General features: G+C 42.8%; 1 protein-coding gene across 1 annotated transcript in view; it reads right to left on the reverse strand.

Moving 5' to 3' along the window:
* The window catches only part of selenoi (selenoprotein I), a 19,837-nt gene extending 856 nt beyond the window's left edge, over window positions 1-18,981 (reverse strand). Inside the window, exons 1-10 of the mRNA XM_056294437.1 lie at window positions 18,831-18,981; window positions 14,609-14,677; window positions 13,857-13,965; window positions 11,954-12,028; window positions 6,361-6,623; window positions 5,733-5,841; window positions 5,522-5,570; window positions 5,227-5,407; window positions 4,893-5,072; window positions 1-2,977 (exon numbers count right to left, since the gene is read on the reverse strand). The exon at window positions 1-2,977 is cut by the window's left edge and continues 856 nt beyond it. Coding sequence (XP_056150412.1) covers window positions 2,870-2,977; window positions 4,893-5,072; window positions 5,227-5,407; window positions 5,522-5,570; window positions 5,733-5,841; window positions 6,361-6,623; window positions 11,954-12,028; window positions 13,857-13,965; window positions 14,609-14,677; window positions 18,831-18,887 — 1,200 coding nt within the window. The 5' untranslated portion in view covers window positions 18,888-18,981 and the 3' untranslated portion in view covers window positions 1-2,869. The remainder of the gene's footprint in view (window positions 2,978-4,892; window positions 5,073-5,226; window positions 5,408-5,521; window positions 5,571-5,732; window positions 5,842-6,360; window positions 6,624-11,953; window positions 12,029-13,856; window positions 13,966-14,608; window positions 14,678-18,830) is intronic.
* Window positions 18,982-19,655: the final 674 nt, after the last annotated feature.

Here is a 19,655-nt window from a genome sequence, read left to right on the forward strand (position 1 = left end):
CCAAAACCACCTTGTCAGAGGTGAAGGTGGTTTTGGTGGCGAAATCTCAGTCACAGTTCCACATTTGTTGTCACTCCACTGAAAACTGCTCCTTGTGGTTCTCCTAACGCCAAGATGTAGGATCTCAATAGGACAAAAGGCCTCAAAAATCAAATTCAATTGGAACATTGTGCGTGTGAATAAAGTGACTTCCGATTACGACTTTACAAAGCTTGAATTTGAAATGAAAGGGGTTCTCAGCTCGGTGCCATAAATTTGGCCCACGAGCTCTTCCCGGTTGCCGCTCGAGGAGTGTGCCTGTGTGCAAAACTAAAACAAGACTACTGTGCTGGGCCGTTACGGCAGTTAAGCTGAATCGTGCATGTTTTTGCTGTCAGTTGTAATTAGCTGTCCAGTAGGCCTTGGCAGTGACACTAATGAGACGTGCTGAATGTCAAACTGTTCAATATTCAACTGAAGTTGGTTTGAGGTGATGGGTGTGGCTGAAGTAAACTTTAGTTTAAAAACAAAAAAGCACATGTTCTGAAGCTACCAAGTTGAAGATCAGAGTACATTTTTGTGAACGAGGCCCCTGTCAGTCCCAGTTTTCTACCGCAGACTTTACTCATCCCCTCATCTTTACCTTGCAGTTATCTAGAGGAGATGGGTCAACACCCAAAATTTCCACATGAGGGTATTCAGAAGCAGAATTATTACACACTCAGCCAGACTTCTCTCAGAAACACAAGATAAAGAAAAACTTGAGACAAATTTAACATGCAGGAGCGAGACACTGCTGAGAGCCACCATTAAAATTAATCCTTAAGTTACAACTGCCTTATCTTTTCAAACTGGTTATCTGGCTAATGGATAATCCTGCAGTAGCCACATAATTAAGTAATAAGACCGATAAAAGAAGTGGTGAGGAGTCTGGTAGAGTTTAACAAAACGCCCCAAACTAGTCAGACCCACTTGGTTTGTCTCAGGTCTGGGTTGACTTTTTCATTTCATTTGGGTTTGGTTGTAGGCTAGAGAACTCAAATACTGAAACATTTCCTCCATATAACTGCCTTCAGAAGTGATTTAACAGCCTTAGGTTTGTTTCACGGTGTTTCGAGATAATTCAAATTCAGACTAATGCTAGGTTTAAATGTTGATGGCCAAATAAAGTTCCTCAACCTAGCTGCAGAATTTCCTATTTAAAGTCCAGTTCCTTTCCTATTTAAAGTCCATTAAGGTGTGGTCTCAAACCAACATGTACTGAAGATTTGAAACAGACGGAAAACTTGTTGCTGATGGAATGATTGGTCCCCTTTTCCAGAGTAGGGGTCAAGTGGGACATGCAAGGGCCAGAGGACACAAAAAAAAAAATTCAACATACTGTAACATATGAACAGACTGACAAATAGTCCAAGTTGGCAACAAAGAATGACAAAATGAACCAGAGAGTTGTACAGTGGGACGCTGAGTGACATAAATAATAATTAAGCCCCCGCTCACCTTATTTGATCCTGCAAAGAAAAACATTTGCTAAGATCTAGGTCACGTGGGCTCCGCCGTTGTCATGAAAAAGGTATTTGACAATCATTTTTAAAAAAGGGAGGAGAAACAGTGTTTAACAAACAGAGCAAAACAGACAAGAGTACTGCCGGGACAGATATTTCACAGACGGTATAAAAAGGTGTGACACCGGGCAGTGTTGTGGTGTTTGCGGTGTCCTGTGCGACGGCTTGTTCCCTCCGAGTGAGTCCGCTCCACTGACGGCTTTTGGACTCGCTCTTCATTCAAGCGTGGCACAAACAAACCACTCACACGCCTGTCTCGGGTACAGAAAAACAAAACAAAACACACATACATGTTCATTATTGGCATGTTGACGCGACACCTCAGAGGGTAGAGGGAGCCTGGAGTTCAGTGCTCAGACAGAGGTCAAACGAAGGTCAGTAGAGTTTAAAAGGTCAGAGGTTAACCCGGTCAATTCTGGCCATGATCAGCACCTAGAGTGTTACTGTGTGAGGGGAAGTGAAGGTGTTAGTGTGTATTTGTACAATGTTTTACAGGTATCATTTTTTTTTCGATATTAAGATTTTTTTTTTTTTTAATAAAATGCCCCAAACCACTGAAATGACCCACAAACTGCATATATACATACAGGAAGATATGAGTTAGATATGTTGGGACATTATCCATGGGCAATTAATTCACTCATTCAAGTTGAGTGAGGAGATTTTACCTGTAACTTGATGCAGAGTGAGTCATACCTGGCTGGGTCAAAAGGGCAGGATTTAGAGATTTTGGTCAAGCTTGAAACACTGCAAAATGAGGCCCTTTCTTTTAAAACAAAATTAAACTGAAATGGCATTTTCTAAATGCAATCATACACCTTACATTCATGATAGTATGTGAGTGAAATTCAGTTAACATGGGGGTAATCATATTTTGAATGTAACTTGGTTTGTATTTGAAATATGTGCCGCTAAATAGAAAGTATCTGCATGAAAGCAGAATTATATATAGAATGTGCCCTGTGTGTATGTATGTGTGTGTGTCTGCGTGTATTTGTGTGTGTGTGTGTGTCTGGTCTGGGCTCCTGTCCTCGTGACTGAAGCACATTTCCGTAGGAAACAAGCACTCCTCATTGGCTCAAGAAATTTAGCCAATCACCAGTGACGGAAGCCAGAGCCCCCTGGTCCCACCCCAAAGTTTGGTAGGTTAGAACTGTTCTTAATTTTGGGAACCATGGGGTGTCCGGTTTTGTGTAGGGGACAAGGTAGAAGAGAAGAGACGGCTGGAGTCCTGTCAACTTGAAGTGTCCTCAAGGATGGAGGGGAAGGGATACGGTTCCCGTGGTGATGAAGTGAAGGGTCGGTTGGCTGTAGGGGGGAGGGGCCTAAACCTCAGCTCCCTTCAAGCCAATTCGCTCCTCCTCCTGTCAGTCACTGTTGGGTTTCTTCAGGGAGAAAGCAAAGATGTTGAAGTGGTCGCTGAGCTGATGCACCTACCGAGAAAGAAATAGTGAGAGGAAATTATATTCAGTTTAGGTAAAACGCAGGTGACTGCATTCAGTTAAGCAATTGTGAAATTTACATTAGGGCTGCTAAAATGTTTATAGTGTTCAAATCCCAAATTTTGTCTCATGAAAAAATATAATTGCTTCTGTGAAGTGGTGACCAAACCAGGAGAAAGCCTGCAACAGATTTGAAAACCCAACCCAAAATTTGAGAAAGAAAATAAAGGGACAGCAAAATACTGTTTAAAAAAACCTTGCATACTTTATATTTTTCTTATAGTTTAAATGTTCCTATACAAATGAATCTACCTCATTTTTTTTCTTTTAAATCTGGGACCAATAAAACTATAACTCAACTATTCATGGATTTTTTTACTGTACAGATTTTCTATTTGCCGATTTTGAAATCTGCACCATAACAGGTGGCTATTATTGCATCAATTCCTTTACTCCAACTCCCTATCTGACTTTCTGGATACACAGAAACTCTTAGATGCTCTCTTTTAGATACTCTTAGCTGTCCGTCAAATTTCTTACATAACATCTTGTCCTAACTGAATGCGCAGCGGGCAAGCACCAAACGTAAAAACCTGTCGCTCTCATTGTATCCAATGAGACGACTGTCCTAATCAGCTGCCAGTGTCAAAATGCGAGGTGAGCACATCTTTTCAAGGGCGTGTTGATGGACGCCTTGTCTAGTCTTTTAATGCCTGCCTCACCATATTGCCATGGCACATATACTAACCCTTTTATAACCTTGTATATCCATCCATCCATCCATCATCCAAGCCGCTTATCCTACTTAGGGTCATGGGATGCTGGGGCCTATCCCAGCAGTCACTGGGCGGCAGGCGGTGACTGCTGGGACATCCTGGACAGGCCACCAGTCCATCACAGGGCTGACACATTCATAGGGACAATTTAGTATGGCCGATTCACTTGACCTAGATGTCTTTGGACTGTGGGAGGAAACCGGCACACCCGGAGAAAACCCACGCAGACACGGGGAGAACATGCAAACTCCACACAGAGGACGACCTGGGACAACCCCCAAGGTTGGACAACCCCCAGGGTTCGAACCCAGGACCTTCTTGCTGTGAGGCAACTGCGCTAACCACTGCGCCATCGTGCCACCCAAGGATATTGTTAAAGGGCTTAACATGACCACTCTCTTCTCCTTGTATATATTCCTTATAACCTTACATATATTGGTAAATATTCTGCACTATTTTGCTGTGTGTATAATTTAGAGTCTCACTGAGTGGTTTTATAAATCTATTACTGTTTGTCTACTCTTTCCACTCACTATTATTGTATGACTGTCCGTCCTGGAAAAGGGATCCCTCCTCTGTTGCGCTTCTTGAGCTTTCTTGTAATTTTTTTTTTCTTCTTGACAAGGCTTCTTCTGTGGAGTTTTTCCTCATGGGAATTGAGGGTCTAAGGCTTGGGGGTGTCGCACATTGTACAGGATGTAATTGTGATTGTAAAGCCCTCTGGGACTAAAATGTGATTTAGGGCTATACAAATAAATCTTACTGGACTTGACTTGAAAAAAAGGGAGTGATCTCATGCGAAGCGGGCAGGGCAATTTGATTGGTCCGGGGTTTGTTTACATTGTGACTTTATGTGCTGCCTGCCTGACAGTTCTAGTGCAGAAGGCCTACTTGTGCCGTGACTTAACACGCTGATGCATGTATGCAGTAAGGAAAAGGTGTAAAAATGCCACTTTATGTGCCTGATGTTTTTATTTGAGCATTACACAAGTCAGATCCCCTGTGTGTGTAAGCTTACATGGCAATGCGTAAAATTTGACATGACTTTTTGGACACAGATTTTTTTTGTCAAACAGAGGAACAACGCAGTGTGTGTGTTTGTGTGTGTGTGTGTGTGTGTGTGTTCTCACCACTGAAACTCCATAATGTATGTGTGCCAGTATTACAAAGGCTGTCCACATGTACAGCAGCAGAGTCTCATTGGTAACTATCCTGGTCACAGCTAACAACACTACTGTTGCCATGGGCAACAACAGCCAGCTCAGTGCTTGGCAACGAGTGTTGCTCATCTGGCACACGATGAGTTTACACTGCAAGAGAAATGAAAGATAAAAAAAAAAAGTTAATAAGTAACATGTCACATGTAATGATGTATGAGTGTTTTGTGGGACCTGCAACACAACGTTGTTCAAAGGAAGTAAACAAGACAAGGCGACAGGCTGTAGGTGTAAATGTGAGACTCACAGTGACATTAGCGAAGGCCGTCCCAACCATGAGGTAGAAGATTCTGGGTTGCTGCTGAAGGATGACGGATGGAGAGAAAACCACCCATGCAGTGGAGAGAAGGAAGAGGAGGATCGGAGAGAAGAAGGGGAGGAAGGCCTCATAAATACTACTGTGCTTGAGTGTGTTACTACGGTGGGCCCTGGAAAAATCACAGATTTTGAGGACAACGCTTAGAGCATTACGGAAAATAAAATCATTGATCATAACAATTAACAATACAAAAGTAGCTTGTCACTGACGGCTTGGTGCTTACTTCAAGACATTATAAAGGCTCATGGGTAAGGTCACAGCAAAGGAACAGCCTGTAAATGAGGCAAAACAAGACATTAGAAACCATTCATGTCACTGAAGTAAAGAAATTAGACTCTTGCATTGTGTTTTCATATGTAAAGTTCCAATTCAAACTGAGCAAAATGTTCCAATTCAAACTGACCAACAGCAAAGAGTCATAAATCACAGCTCACCCAGGATCATCATGGTGAAGAGATCTCTGTAGAGGATGTGCCACAGAATAGGACTGTACCATGTTTCAACACCAACCACAGCAGTGACAATATACACAATGGAGATGGTCTGGAAAGGAATGGGACCCAAGGTAACAGTCATTAAAGGACATCTGTGTATGCCAAATCCACTCCACAATACTGAAGAACATAACGCTCTCTTGACTGGCAGAGTACATGTGGCCTTGCACCACAGTTCACATCACATTGTTATTGATGCCCGTGACACATACTACGTGTGTGTGTGTGTGTGTGTGTGTGTGTGTGTGTGTGTGTGTGTGTGTGTGTGTGTGTGTGTGTGTGTGTGTGTATGGACAGCTAATTGAACAGCTCTGTAAGAAAAAAAAAGTAAAATTTTGAATCTCATCACAAGTTTGATGTATGACTTTTGTGTTATTGAACTCAGTGTTGCAGTCTTAACATCAAATCCATCCGATTTATCAACGTCAAAGAGGTTTGCTCAATTTGATAACATAAAAACAGGGTCTAAATCCTAATTCTACCCCCCCCCCCAAAAATGTAAAAAAAAAAAAAATCACAATACGCATAAAGTGATAGAAAAGGTGACAGCCCTTGGGTGTGTCCTTACCACTTGACTGACGTCGTAACCCCAAGGCAAGAACAGCACTCCGGTATTGTATTTCTCCCAGTGGGACAGAATGAAGGAGAACAGGACCACCCACAAGATGTAGTAGAGTGTGAGCACACTCACACCGCTCTCCCCGCGCCCAAATATTGAGTAGACAGTGGCCACGAAGAAGATGCAGGCCCAACTATCCAGGCCATGGTCAAACAGCTCCCCCAGTGGTGTGGAAGAATTGGTGCGACGTGCCTGCTTACCGTCTACACCATCTATACAAACAAATAAAACACACGAATGTAAATAAATATAAGTACATGTGCGTGCATCATACATGTAAACACCATGCAGACTAAACATATGCAACTGTACTTGGACAATTCCCCAAATATTTTTCGAAACTTCCATATCGCGTAAAAACTCAATGCTCAGACCCAAGTAAAAGCCTAACAAAATGTAATTTAAATTCCACTTAAGTTTGTACGTGGAAACATATACCCACTTTACTGAAATCAAAGTTTTTGCAGTAAAATTACTCTACTAGAGATTCCCATTTAAAAGATTTTTCTTGAATGACATTCACGCTAACAAACAGATAATGCTTATGGTGGCTGACCAAGCCTCTTAAGTCACACAACTGAGGAATTTGTGGGAATGTTGGCTTGCAAGGCTATGGCCTAACTGATCTGCTTTAGAATACTTTATTACCCCAATAAATATTACACGTAAAGCAAAATGGAGGTCACCTGAAGAACGAAATTGCAATATCCCACAGATTTAATACACAACCCAGAGCTAACAAACCATTTCCATGTTTAATGTCAATTTATGGAATATGCACTTCATGATCAAACCTGTAATACAAATCATAGCATCATCAAACTGATTCAAATTACCTGAAGCTAGATTGCTGTGAGATAAAAAGTATAAAAAAAACAAGGTGAGTTTGGTTTACGTAATATAGTACACCTTAGCTAGCCTTTTAATTTGCCATTACTTGTGTAGCTGTAAATCATGAGCACAGGAGCTGAGCCCAGACCAGCCACACACACACAAACACACTCCATATATTGCTCAGCTTTTATCCAGAAGTGTGCGACGTTGTGCCAAACAAACAGGTACTGCTTAGACAGCAGTCAGCTAGAGACGCTGGAGACCATCCACAGCAGTGGTTTCAATCTGCACGATACTGCTGGTTTTCTGTTCTGCTTGGCAGTTAGTTATATCACCAGTTGTGTCAGGTATTCTGCCTTGTAATCGGGGAGTAATGCAATTACAGTAACTACCTGATAGTAATGAAAACTAACAGTGTTGGGAGTCCCTGAGGACAAAACCACTGACCACTACAGTATGTGGGCCTGAGTTATGAAAGAACATGCTGTGGCAGGCTTGGCCTGGTTTAAGCATTGATTTTGATTTAGGGAGAATCAGCATTGGCTCATCTGCCCAACAATTAACACCATATAAACGTCTCTCATTTCGTGTGTACAGAACGGTGACAAATGAAAGGAAAAACCAACATAAGGTGTCTTAGTAAGGTGTTGGTCCACAACGAGCCTCCAGAACAGCATCAGTGCTCCTTGTCATAGATTCTATAAGTCTCTGAACTCTACTGGAGGGATGGAACACTAGTCTTCCAAAAGATATTCCCTCATTTGGTATTTTTTCCCCCAGATTTTTTCTCCCCAGTTGTACCCGGCCAATTACCCCACTCTTCCGAGCCATCCCGGTCGCTGCTCCACCCCCTCCACCGATCCAGGGAGGGCTGCAGACTACCACATGCATCTTCCGAAACATGTGGAGTCGCCAGCTGCTTCTTTTCACGTGACAGTGAGGAGTTTCACCAGGAGGACGTAGCGTGTGGGAGGATCACGCTATTCCCCCCAGTTGCCCCTCCCCCCCGAACAGGCGCCCCAATCGACCAGAGGAGGTGCTAGTGCAGTGACCAGGACACATACACACATCCGGCTTCCCACCCGCAGAAACGGCCAATTGTGTCTGTAGGGACGGAATAGACCGCCACGCCACCCGGACGCCCGATCTCATTTGGTGTTTTGACAATGATGCTGGAGAGCGCTATGTAACACGTCGGTCCAAAATCTCCCATGGGTGTTCAATTGGGTTGAGATCTGGTGACTGTGAAGGCCATAGCATATGATTCAAATCATTTTCATATACGTCAAACCATTCAGTGACCCCTTGTGCCCTGTAGATGGTGGCATTGTCATCCTGGAAGAGACCACTGCCATCAGGATAGAAAAGTCTCATCATAGGAGATCGCTCAGAATAGTTTTGTATTGATTTGTAGTGACCGGGCCGGGACAAGTGGACCCAAACGATGCCAGGAAAATGCCCCCACTACACACCAGAGCCCCCGGACCCCCTCACTGTAGAGGTCAACCATTCAGTTTTTTCTTTTAATCTGTCACCAATCTGGATGTCTCTGTGTGGTTGTATCAGTTCAACTTCTCTTTCTGGGCTGTGGGCTTTTCGCATTGGATGGTTTACAAGGTTGCATATGGGGTCTGGGCAACACCAAGGGTGTTTATAATTCCACATGGTCAATTATTATTGAGATTTACAAAATGAAAGTGCATATTATCACCCCGCCACTAATATTTGGCAACAAGGTTAAATGATTAACTGTGTGCAGCAACAGGCCTAATGTGCTGATCCATAATCAATAACGGGTGCTGATCCCTAATCAATAACGGGTGTACAAGAACTGGTGTCAATGTCCTGCCTCATGCTGTTGCTCGCTGGTATCAAATTAAATTAAATTAAAGGCTCACACAAGCAGAGGTGTTTCTAAACTTTTATGCAACATGACGGTGGAGGATTTTCGATGTACAATGAGAAAGGCAAATGATGCCCTCTACAGCAGAGGACAATCCGGGCCCACCAGACGAAGCAGACCAAGCACGCTCTCCCAGCCAGACACCCCCGACACACCTCCCAGCACCCCCCACGACGACACCAAAAACACCACAGTCAACGCCAGGCGAGGCCGTCGCCAGACTGCCCTCGGTGCCATCGGAACTACCGGTCTGCATGGGCCAGAAGCCAGCCCAGTCCGCCCCGCTCTCCCAGCCGATCCAGTGCCAGCTCTCCCAGCCATCAAACGAAGACAAAACCCAGACGCAGATGTGGACAAAGACACTGCATGGATGGCACCGGGCAAGGCCGCCGCAAATACGAACCCGCGCTGCCATCCGCTGACACCGGAACTGGGTGAGGCCGCTGCAAATACGAACCCGCACTGCCATCCTCCCACACCGGAAGCGGAGATGGGTTGTGTCTGAGATGATCTTGTAATAATGTTCAATACTGATACTCTTTAACCATTTTCCTTGACCTATCTGAATTGTCATTCTGAAAATGATTGGATGAATAATAGTTGGGGCTAATTATATTTGTTTAGTTTGATCAATCCATTAGTGAACTGTGAATATCTGAAACTTTTTTTTAAAATTTTTATCCCCCTTTCTCCTCTCCCCAGTTGCATCCGGCCAATTACTCCACTCTTCCGAGCCATCCCGGTTGCTGCCCCACCCCCTCTGCCAATCCAGGGAGGGCTGCAGACTACCACATGCTTCCTCTGATACATGTGGAGTCAGCAGCTATTTCTTTTCACCTGACAGTCAGGAGTTCCCGCCATGGAGGACGTAGCGCGTGGGAGGATCACGCTATTCCCCCCCGTTCCCCCTCCCCCCAAACAAGCGTCCCGACCGACCAGAGGAGGCGCTAGTGCAGCGACCAGGACACATACCCGCATCCAGCTCCCCACCCGCAGACACGGCCAATTGTGTCTGTAGGGATGCCTGACCAAGCTGGAGGCAACATGGCGATTTGAACCGCTGATCCCCATGTTGGCAGAGAATGGAATAGACCGCCGCGCCACCCAGACGCCCGAATATCTGAAAGATTTTAATGGTTACCATCAGGCCAGGAAACAGTATATAGGTAATAAGTGTTCTCTATCTTCGCCACGGCGGTCAAATGTAAAAAGACAAGGCAGATAGTGCTGAGTTTGAAGCAGAACAGAAGTTGTGGCTAACAGACCGAGCTCATACAGCACCTTTACCAACAGACACTACAATATCAATCGCTAAAATTCAGGTTCAGCCTTATTTTTTAGTTCAGCGGTGGGGAACATACTGACATAATGGTACCGGGATTTACTGGGATTTTTTTTTCCAGCTAGAGTGGTCAAACAGCAACGCAACTACCTGTATCACCACTGGAGTCAGTAAGTTAAACAAAAATGACAGCCCCCTATAACATCAGTTGTAGATTTAAACATATTTTTTAGAAGAAATCTAAAATTTGAATTATTTCTTCTTATTTTTTCCACTTCTCCGTAACAGTCGACTACACAGTATAATGCAGACCACTGTCCTAAGAAACAGAGATAACGTGACATAGTAACAGCACAGAGAGAAAACCCGACTTGAGTTCTTAATGTGTTCACTAAGTGGATATACTGTAACATCTAGTGTTATTTCTCCATATCTGATCCTTGTTTCCTTACAGTCTCAACAAATTTGTAACTTGTTTGATTCACCACATAAGTAGATGGTGATACCAGGAATCTTACACAGGTGTATATTTGAAACGAATGCTTGCATTCATTTGTAAGCTATGGCTAGCAAGCTCGTACCGATTTCAAAGCACAGTGAGAAAATATAGATATCAGTCTGACACCATGTCAGAATTGCTTCATAAATTATGACAAAAAAGCTAGACATTTTGGTAGACATGACATTAAACATTGTGTCCAGATGAACTGATTCACCTTTCTGTGATTTTTGGATCGGGATTTCTGGATTATTGAGCATGAATAAAGACACATGACATTAATTTCTTATAGTATGTATGAAAGATATATGACATTGGGAAGTTTATATTAAGAGCAAAAATCAACAGATGCAGTAGTTCCTTTGAAATATGAGATTTGTGGAAGTTGTTGTGAACTATAAAATATAGTTACATTTTCACACAAGTAAAAATTACTTCTTTTTGACAATTAGATGCTACTCTAAAAACTAAAAGCAGGATTTTCTTAAATGCTCTAAACCTTAATAAAGTTGAGCAGCACACAGGTACACAGGAGTGCCTGATGGCTGACTGATGCTCTTGACATAGAACATAGTCATAGAAATGGTTATAAAATGAGAGCCTAAATTGAAACCTGTTTACCTTATGTAGATACACATACATATAGGGTTCAACTCCCCCTTATTACAAACCTTATGTGACATATTTAGGTGTTTTCTCTTCCATTTATCAAATAATACTACAGCATTAAAAAAATCAAACCCTGGAGATGCTGTGAACAATATTTTACACTTTCTATGACTAAGGGCTTTTAATTTGAATTCCATTAAAATGTGTTTTGCTAAAAGGGCCAACCATCAACATGCAAAATCCATCCAACTGGTAACCTTACCCCCTTTACCCCCTTCTACTCAACTGCTTAACCTAGGCTGTCCTCACACTCCAGTGGCGCTGTTCTAATTAGTCTACAAGAATGTACAACATGCCATTGTGTTAAAAGGGTTTAAACAAAAAGCGATATTGTTTTCAGTGGGTCAAGACTCACCCAGGGTGTAGGCCAAGAAGTTAAAAAGTCCTGCAGCAACCCATACCCAACTCGGCACATGTGCATGTCCTGGAGCTGATGAACACACAAGCACACACACACACACACACACACACACACACACACACACACACACACACACACACACACACACACACACACACACACACACACACACACACACACATAAGTACGTGCAAAAGGGGCAGATTGAGACAGAGAGAGGGAGGGACACACAGAGAGGGAGAGAGATGATAGTTACAAGTTAAAGTGATACTGACATCAAAATCTGAAAATTCCTAGTGATAGGCTATGTTCCGAGTTGGAATGTGACCACGGAGAAATTCAGTGGCCAAAACAGCGCATCTGCGGCCACTCGAGAGAGATCTGATTGACTGTAGATGGTGTCCAATGACAAATTGTACCAGTGGATACGTAGACGCCAGTCAATTTGCATATAGGGTGTGTCTGTAGCGAGATGCTATAAAACCATGGAGAAGCCGTTCTTTCACCCCCTCCTGCTAGCTACTTGGTTTGAGTTTGCTATTTTGCTGAGACTTTATTATCGATCTTGCTATGACATATATCTCTATCTATCTATCTGTCTATCTATTTATCTAAATATCTATCATCTATCTATCTAACAGTTATTTGTATCATTGAACATATCATTCGCCAAGTTGTATTGCACTGCCGTGCCATAGGCCTACCACCATGCCGTGGCCGCGTGCGAAATGCGTGGTCCCTGGATGCCCGAGGCAGCTGCAATACTGCTTGGACACCGCTAATCGCCACTTGTGGCTGGCTATATTTTATTTCTGTATTTCCTCAAATGTATGTTAATGAGGGGGCGTGTCTTAAAGGTGTCTACCCAGGAAGACAGTAGCCAACAGCTTTTAATTCATAAAACCACACCTATTTTCGGTTATGATTCAAACTCCCGATGATAAAAAAAAATGTGTTCAGAAAGGGCATGTCAGTCTCTCTTTAAAACTGGGGTAGGCAGTTTTATTTTGGCGTTGTTGGGCAAAAATTCCATAATAGCCTTTCAGCATATTATAATTCAAGTGGTCTGAGAGAAAACTAGTCTCTGCACCTCCTCTTCGCTCTGTATTCAGGCTCCCATCACAGGCTACTCTAGCATGAGTCATTTCAGAGAGAGGGCATTCCTATTGGCTATTCTACAAATGCAGATGCACCCGTATGCGATCAATTCGTGTCTGTCCTGCCCCAATGGTCAGTTATGGACTAGTTCTCTCTTCTCTACCAGCCCCCCATGCAAGTGTTTTATTTTAAAAAAAAAAAACCCAACAAGACCAACTGGTAATGGCTGCTTCACATGAATAATTAGTGTAACTAAAAGACTGATAGATTCCTGGTTGTACACATTTGAAGTTATATACCCGTGCTCATCTGATGAGAGTGGCTTAGCGGAGTGAAACGATGCAGCAGAGAGAGGTGGAAGGTTTTGCATTGGAATGTTCATGTTGCCTAACGCAACTTTAACCTACCAACATCAAATTCTATTTGTAAACCTTAATTAACAATTGCACCTTTGAACAACCTACTACCCTAATCATAGTGGATAATGGCATATCTTTTGGAGGACGTGATGAGTTCACCATAAACCTTGTGCCATCACAGGCAGGGATATTTTAGTATACAGTGGACTTTGCCTTTAATGAATAACCTTGCAAACAAACTATGACTGTGTCTTGGTCCTCCTCTTTCACACAATCAGGAGGCCACAGAAAAAGTTGGACCTATAGTTAGACAATATCAAATTCTTCCCCCCTGCAATGTACATGTTCTAGGGTCAAGAAGAGGGACCACAGCTGGTTAGACCCTCTCTAGCACTGCACACAGATAAAATACATAAACACATAAGAAGTGTCAGACCCACCAGAGGCATAAAAGTCAAAGTCATAGAAGGCCAGCATGAGGAAATTCAAGACCAAGAACATGAAGCCTGTGAATGTGATGAGATTTGGAGCCAGCCACGTAGGCAGAACCTGGAAGGGGAGGGAGAGATTTTTTTAAGACAAAAAAGGAGACTTTGGAGGGCCTTTTTTCACATAAAAATGTTGGGTAATTTTCAAATTAGACATTCATATCATAATGACAATGAATTAATACACTTTTTGGCTGGTTATGTGAATGAGTGAAGAGTCCAGGAAATGAGATGCTCAACGCGTGTAGTAGTGATCTAGTTCAAATTAATATGAAAGCAAGAACATTCAGTTTCTATCACACACAAAGTAATGCATAAACAGGTTTGATAGGCTAAATACATGCATCAGTATGTAAACACACCGTCCATAAGGTTCTGTATGTTCATGCTTATGCAAGATATGAACAAGATATAAAGCTATTCAGCAGAATCCAAAGATGTCATTAGAAACAACCATAGTAGTAACATCTGAGGACATGAAGGGGCAACTATAAACTGAGAGGCTCAGAATCAAACCTCAGACATCCATGCATAAAATTACCGTGAGTATCGAGAAAGAGAGGGAGGAGAGAGAAGGAGGCAAGTGAGTCTGCCGAGATACAGTTTCTCAGCAGACGGTAGGAAACCTCATTAATGATGTACCTATCACTAGCGTATGGACAAACAAACACACACATGCAGATCAGTCACTGGGCCATTCTCACCTTGACCACAGAGTTCCAGAATGGGTGCATGACGTAGACAGACAGGGGGTTGGAATCCACTGCACTGTACTGGAAAGACACAAATTCACACAACTTAACCAGTTAAATAAAGACAACTAAGTATGATAGTCGCCTTCTATGTATAGCTTTAAGAGTAATGCTTGAAAATAGTGGCCTTTCTTATGCATCCAGTTTCACACAATGGGCACGGAGTGTATCATGTAGAATCTGAATGATTATTTCATTTTTCACAATAATGTTATATTAGTAATACTGAGGGGCGGTACGATTGCGCAGGGGTTAGCGCGGTTGCCTCACAGCAAGAAGGTCCTGGGTTCGAACCCCAGGGTTGACCAACCTTGGGGGGGGGGGGTCACCCCAGGTCGTCCTCTGTGTGGAGTATGCATGTTCTCCCAGTGTCTGTGTGGGTTTCCTCTGGGTGCTCCAGTTTCCTCCCACAGTCCAAAGACACGTAGGTCAGGTGAATCGGCCATACTAGATTGCCCCTAGATGTGAATGTGTCAGCCCTGTGATGGCCTGGCGGCCTGTCGGCCTGTCCAGGGTGTCTCCCCTCCTGCCGCCCATTGACTGCTGGGATAGGTGACCCGAATTCGGATAAGTGGTTCGGATAATGGATGGATGGATGGATGTCTGTTACAGTTGAAAACAGTCAAGATACAGCCTAACAGCAATAACAAGAAGCAAAATAAATAAATCTGTACCATATATCCTCAGGGGTAGTAACTGTTATTTACAAATGTTAGACATCTCGCAAAAAAGACAGGATGATCATTTTAGCCATATTGTGAGCCCCTCAGCTCACTCACAAACACAAATGTATAAAATGCAATCACAAACACTTGCATTTGCACTAGAGCTGCACGATATTGGAAAAAAACTCACAACTCACTTGCAATATTTTTTTGTCTGCGATATGAAAAAAATACAGGAATTTTTGCCAGATAACTTGAATAGCTCTATTTGGAAAGAACTGATCATTCTAGAATGACTGGGGTGATTTTGTAGGGGAGTTACTGGGAAACTGTGAAAAGTGTGCAGTCTTTTTTCACCATTCGTACGGGAAGAGGAGATCGAGCCAGACAGACCACTCGGCGCGACGCCTGACAATAGCGATACGCGGATCGGCTCTTACATCATCTGAATCCACAGGTACACATTATCATCCAACCGCCACCCACCCAAATAATACAAACAAATATTTTTCTCCGATTTAGAGACTTGCCCATGATCACACATTGATTATTTCTCAGTGGGATATATGTAAGCGTGAGGACATATTACACAATATATGGGGTACCAGTTTTTTGGCTGTCAAACACATATAGTGCTTTGCAGCTGTTGCATATGACATACCCAGCACTTGACTCATCATGGTTAAGTAATTAACTAAATTGGTCCCACATGGAACTTTTCTGCCCTTCCTTCTTTTTGTTGTTGCCTCCATTGCTGCTTAAGACAAATGGACGCCACAAATGCTGTTAATTTGTGCTTGATGAAAAACGAAGCTTAGAATTTGTTCACATTTTAGAAATGTCATTAATATTTTCCTCATTAATAATTCATCGTTATTTCACCCACCCGCAACCTATCTGCTATTAATCAGAATGTTAGTTTTTATGACTCAATCGATCCCGGATATAACTGTGATTCCTGCATCACTAGCTGAGAAGCAGACGAACATGTCGATGTGTCATTTGTCCAAACGAAGCGAAAGAGGACAAAGTCCCAAGCATTAGATCGGACTAAATTATGTTACAGACTTCTCTTGTAGATTAGTCATGGAAAATGAGAACTGTGCGAGTTTTCCTTTTGTATCAAGCAGCAAAAAGTTGTAGCATGAGGTGTTTGAGTTAATTTGCCTTAATTTCTGCAATGTGACTATTGAGTAGGCGGCACGGTGGCGCAGTGGTTAGTGCGGTCGCCTCACAGCAAGAAGGTCCTGGGTTCGAGCGCCGGGGTAGTCCAACCTTGGTGGGTCATCCTGGGTCGTCCTCTGTGTGGAGTTTACATGTTCTCCCTGTGTCTGCGTGGGTTTCCTCTGGGGGCTCCGGTTTCCTCCCACAGTCCAAAGACATGTAAGTTAGGTGAATCGGCTGTACTAAATTGTCGTGTGTGTGTGTGTGTGTGTGTGTGTGTATATATGTGTATGGGCCCTGTGATGGCCTGGCGGGCTGTCCAAGGTGTCTCCCCGCCAGCCGCCCAATGACCGCTGGAATAGGCTCCAGCATCCCCGCGACCCTGAGAGCAGGATAAGCGGTTCAGATAATGGATGGATAAACTATTGAGTATGCACACATCGCGATGATGATGCTGACACAATATATCGTACAGCCTTAATTCACCCTTAGACAAACATTAGCTTCAAACCCAGTAAAGTGTGATTGCAGTCTTAGTCAGGACAAATGTTAATTAAAAAAAACAAACAAACAAACAAAAAAACATCAGCAAACAAATTAAAAGAAAAAAAATTGGCGTAGTAATAAATAAAGCAGGAGAAGAAGAGGGAAAAAATTCCAAGGTGTGACCTCAATGGCCTCTCCTCCAGCGTGAAATCATGAATGTGCATACCCGTGTAGGCTAAATAAGCATGTATGCTCCACTGTACATAAGCTTTAACTGAGCAACAAGCTGTCTCTCACCAAGTAAACAATCCCTCCATTCACTGTCATACTCCTCCTCCTGCCCTCCTCCAGTCACTGATGTCCAAGACATAGTGCAACTGGGACATGGGAGTTCTCTACATTTAAAGTGATACAGACAATCACCTTTCAATACTCAAAATGTTTCATACCACAAGGAGGCAGGGTGGAAGTCTAAATGAGTTTAGTTTCTTTTTCCTGTAAAGGGCTTTTAAGGAAAAAGGTCTGGGGCCTCATTCATCAATTGTCCATACATACAAATTTCAATTTGTGTCTCAGAGACCGGTGTACAACCTGGGTAACTCCTGAATTTAGACACTAATTGGCTAACACGAATGTCTTTGCAAGCCTGACAATTGCTCATTGCAAAAGGTATACAATAGATGTTAGGGGGAAGGAATCAAAAATAACCATCAGGTTTTGCTTCTGACTGTCAGACAACATTGGGAGCTAAAAAAAATTCCATGGCTGTGTAAGAATACATTTGTACGTATGAACAATTGATGAATGAGGCCCCTGATCTGACCAAGACCAAAACGAAAGCAAGCACAGCAAATAGAGATGAATGGGTCTTCAGTGTAATGGAGCTACCATAATTTTATATTAGATCCAATCTCTGCACAAAACCCACCCACTTGGCTATTTTTATTTACCACACAGGCCTTATGCAAAACAGCATGAAAACAAGGCAATATTTTTTACAATTGTTGGTTATGATAGGTGTCTAGACATTACACGGGTAATCCCCATATTGTTACATGCACCACACCCGTTGTCAACTGTACACTTAAAGTCAAGCAAAGTGTTGTATGTTAATATATCAGCATGTGTTGATCACCAAGACTGGTGAGACTCTTGCCTTTTTTAATAGCCTCTCAAAGCCAGATACAAATAAACAGATCGATAGCGTATTGTCCGACAAAAGATTTGTTTTCATTTTTTTGCACAGAGCCATACATTATATATATATAGTTAGTTAAAAAAATATATAATCCAGTTAGTCAAGTAATTTTTCTATGACACAGTACAACCCTGTTTCATGCTATACTAACTGGATTATTTTGCTCCTTATTTGATGAGCAATATTCCTACCGTTGAGTGTTTCTTTTAACAAAGTTTTATATATATATATATATATATATATATATTTCCTTGACAAACATCATGCGATTTTACAAGTCACTTCCATTATCGCCAGGAATCGGTGTCGGATTGTACAGCTATGTGGTATGACTGGTCACCTATCATCACTACGTGGATTTCCATAACTTAAAAGCAGCTGCCTTGCTTTCACGCTGTCCAAAGGTTGCGATATCGGCTCATGGTATGTGGACAAATGGGACAGAATCGTCTGTCAAAACGTGTGTCCACAGATATAGTTACGGCAACTAACAGCTGAAGCGAAAGTAGCAAACTAACCAACAGCCCACTCGCCTGTGAAGCCCCATCTGGCAGACCATGACAGCTAGCTGCGGTCTACAGAACACACTATCCACCCAACAACAGCTAGGTTAGCCAGTGGGCTATCTATCCAGTTGCCACTTGGAGCAGCACTATCATACCTTGTATTTGTCGAAGCCCGACAGTTGGTCCTGAGTGACATATTCGTAAAGAGCCATGCCAGTGCAGTACGGCTCTGCGATGAGAAAAGCGCGTATGTTTCCCTTTGTAGGTTTAAAACCCCCTCGGTTGACTGCAACGTCGAACCGCCGCCTAGCTTTAGCCGCTACCGCTCACGCCGGGCAAGGCGATGTCGAAACACTTCGAAACCACTCCTGCGGAATGCAAAACGCTATGACCGAAACACTCTATCGCCCCCTCTGGCGCGGATGACGACTTGCTGCTAAGGAAATTGCATCGGATCACGCCACGTTCTTAAAAAAAGAGAAGGCATTAAAACATTACAGCTAGTGTTAGAGCTTTTTCATGAGACATGGAAAGAAGGAGGGACGCCAACTAAGTCTAAAAGAGCCTTAATTTCCTCTTGTTAAACCAGCTAAAACCCGGCAAGTGCAAGAAGTTATAGACCCCATAACTTTCACACATCTCATTTAAGTTTATGGACGAAGAAGATGCTTGTTCAGAGGTTGTCTTATGTAGAAAAAAATGATTATTTAAAGGATATCAACGTGGATTTTCGGAAAGGGAGATTTGTACCAGACGCACTAGACAATTTTAGAAATGAAATCGATGACTCCATAGGAAGGAAATGGGATTCTAGTTTACTTTGATATAGAGAAGCTATATGATTACCCTGTGGTGAGAGGGATTACTGATTAAAATGGAAAAGCTAGGCATTACAGGAAGAGTATGTAGTTGTGCAATGGATTTTCTATCAAACAGAAATTTTCAGGTAAAAGCAGGGTCAATAATAGACGTTTACAGTA

The sequence above is a fragment of the Lampris incognitus genome, chromosome 15 (genome assembly GCF_029633865.1).
Source record: "Lampris incognitus isolate fLamInc1 chromosome 15, fLamInc1.hap2, whole genome shotgun sequence".
Lineage (NCBI taxonomy): Eukaryota > Metazoa > Chordata > Actinopteri > Lampriformes > Lampridae > Lampris > Lampris incognitus.